The sequence below is a fragment of the Macadamia integrifolia genome, chromosome 2, assembly GCF_013358625.1.
Source record: "Macadamia integrifolia cultivar HAES 741 chromosome 2, SCU_Mint_v3, whole genome shotgun sequence".
Lineage (NCBI taxonomy): Eukaryota > Viridiplantae > Streptophyta > Magnoliopsida > Proteales > Proteaceae > Macadamia > Macadamia integrifolia.
The window spans coordinates 10,610,711-10,611,923 of record NC_056558.1 but is presented as its reverse complement, the minus strand read 5'-3'; the positions used below and the strand labels follow the sequence as shown (position 1 = coordinate 10,611,923).

The 1,213-nt window shown below is 45.8% G+C and overlaps 1 protein-coding gene across 1 annotated transcript; it reads right to left on the bottom strand.

Moving 5' to 3' along the window:
- Positions 1-1,213, bottom strand: LOC122093605 (transcription factor bHLH148-like; the record flags this gene model as incomplete). Its single annotated transcript, XM_042663964.1, is given in 2 exon segments — positions 1-773; positions 926-1,213. A coding segment is annotated over 1 exon segment (653 nt), but the record flags the coding sequence as incomplete, so codon positions are not given.

Genomic DNA, 1,213 nt, shown 5'->3' with positions numbered 1-1,213 from the left:
ACGGAGAGAAGTTGGGTGAGAGTGGTCATGGCTCTGACCTGCATCTCCAAGGCAGCTATGTAATCTGTGGCTTCTTCGAGGAGGTCAGGGAAGGGGAGTTTCCGGCAGCCTGGGACTAAGCTTCCAAGGACACGAACCTTTCGTTGAACCGTCGGTAACTTCTTGTCTTTCTTCAAGGCGAGGATGCTGATCTCCCGTCGTCTCTTGGATCTACAGTTGTCGGAAATAGGTAGTCTCTGTTTCCTCTTCTTGAACTTCAATTTAAGCCTGTTCGTCAGGATCGCTCGGCTCCATCTCGTTCTTCCCTTGGCTGCTACGGCTAAGGCTCTGTCGGCTGCTTCTCTTACGGCACGGCCTCCGCGCGGGATTGATGATTCTGCTGGACAAGGAGAATCAGAAGTAGTAGAAGATGAAGAGGAAGAAGAAGAAGATGCCACTGTTCCCAAGGGTGAAGGTGAAGGATTCCGGCGAACTTGGCGCAGAGCTTCGATGAGTTTGGAAGAATAATTCTGTTGTTCGGCTGGCGACCTCCATCTCGTCTGGTTCTGATTCTGGTTTTGGCTTGGATTTGAAGGTTTCTTCTTCCTCTTCTTTTTGGACTCTCGAGATCTCTCGGTATTCGTTTCGGGATTCAAGATCAGAGGCGACGCCATCTAAAATTCTCAATGCAATCAAGAGAGATTCTCCACTCGGAAGAGAAGATTCTGAATCCTGTGGAACGGATTGGGAATGAATGAATATGTATGGGAATCGAATCCGCCTTCTAAGAAGACCTTGGTAGCAAAAAAACAGATCTCATCAACGATCAGAGAAATGACAAATTACAGTGAGATCGTTAAATTCGATAAGGAAATCGAAATCAAATAGAGAAGTTGGGAAAAACAGAGAAGAAATTATATGTAAAAGAATAGTAAAGGGAGGAGACCTGATAATGTCTGGATTCGAGAGAGCTTCTACCAAAAAACAGAGAGCTTTTACAAGAAGCTTTTCTCTCTCTTTCTCTGTTGGGGAACCAAATTCGATTTGGAATTTGTAGTTACTGTCTTCAATTAAGAAGGAAGTCAGATGGATAAGATAAGAGGAACTATGTCGTGTCCGCTGGATCGCGAAAGAGTCTTCGATCGAAGAAGAAGGAGAAGAAGAACGAGAGGAGCGTAAGAGGAGATGATGGAAGAGGTGTGGCCTGGGGTTAGTGGAGACCTCTATGATGTTG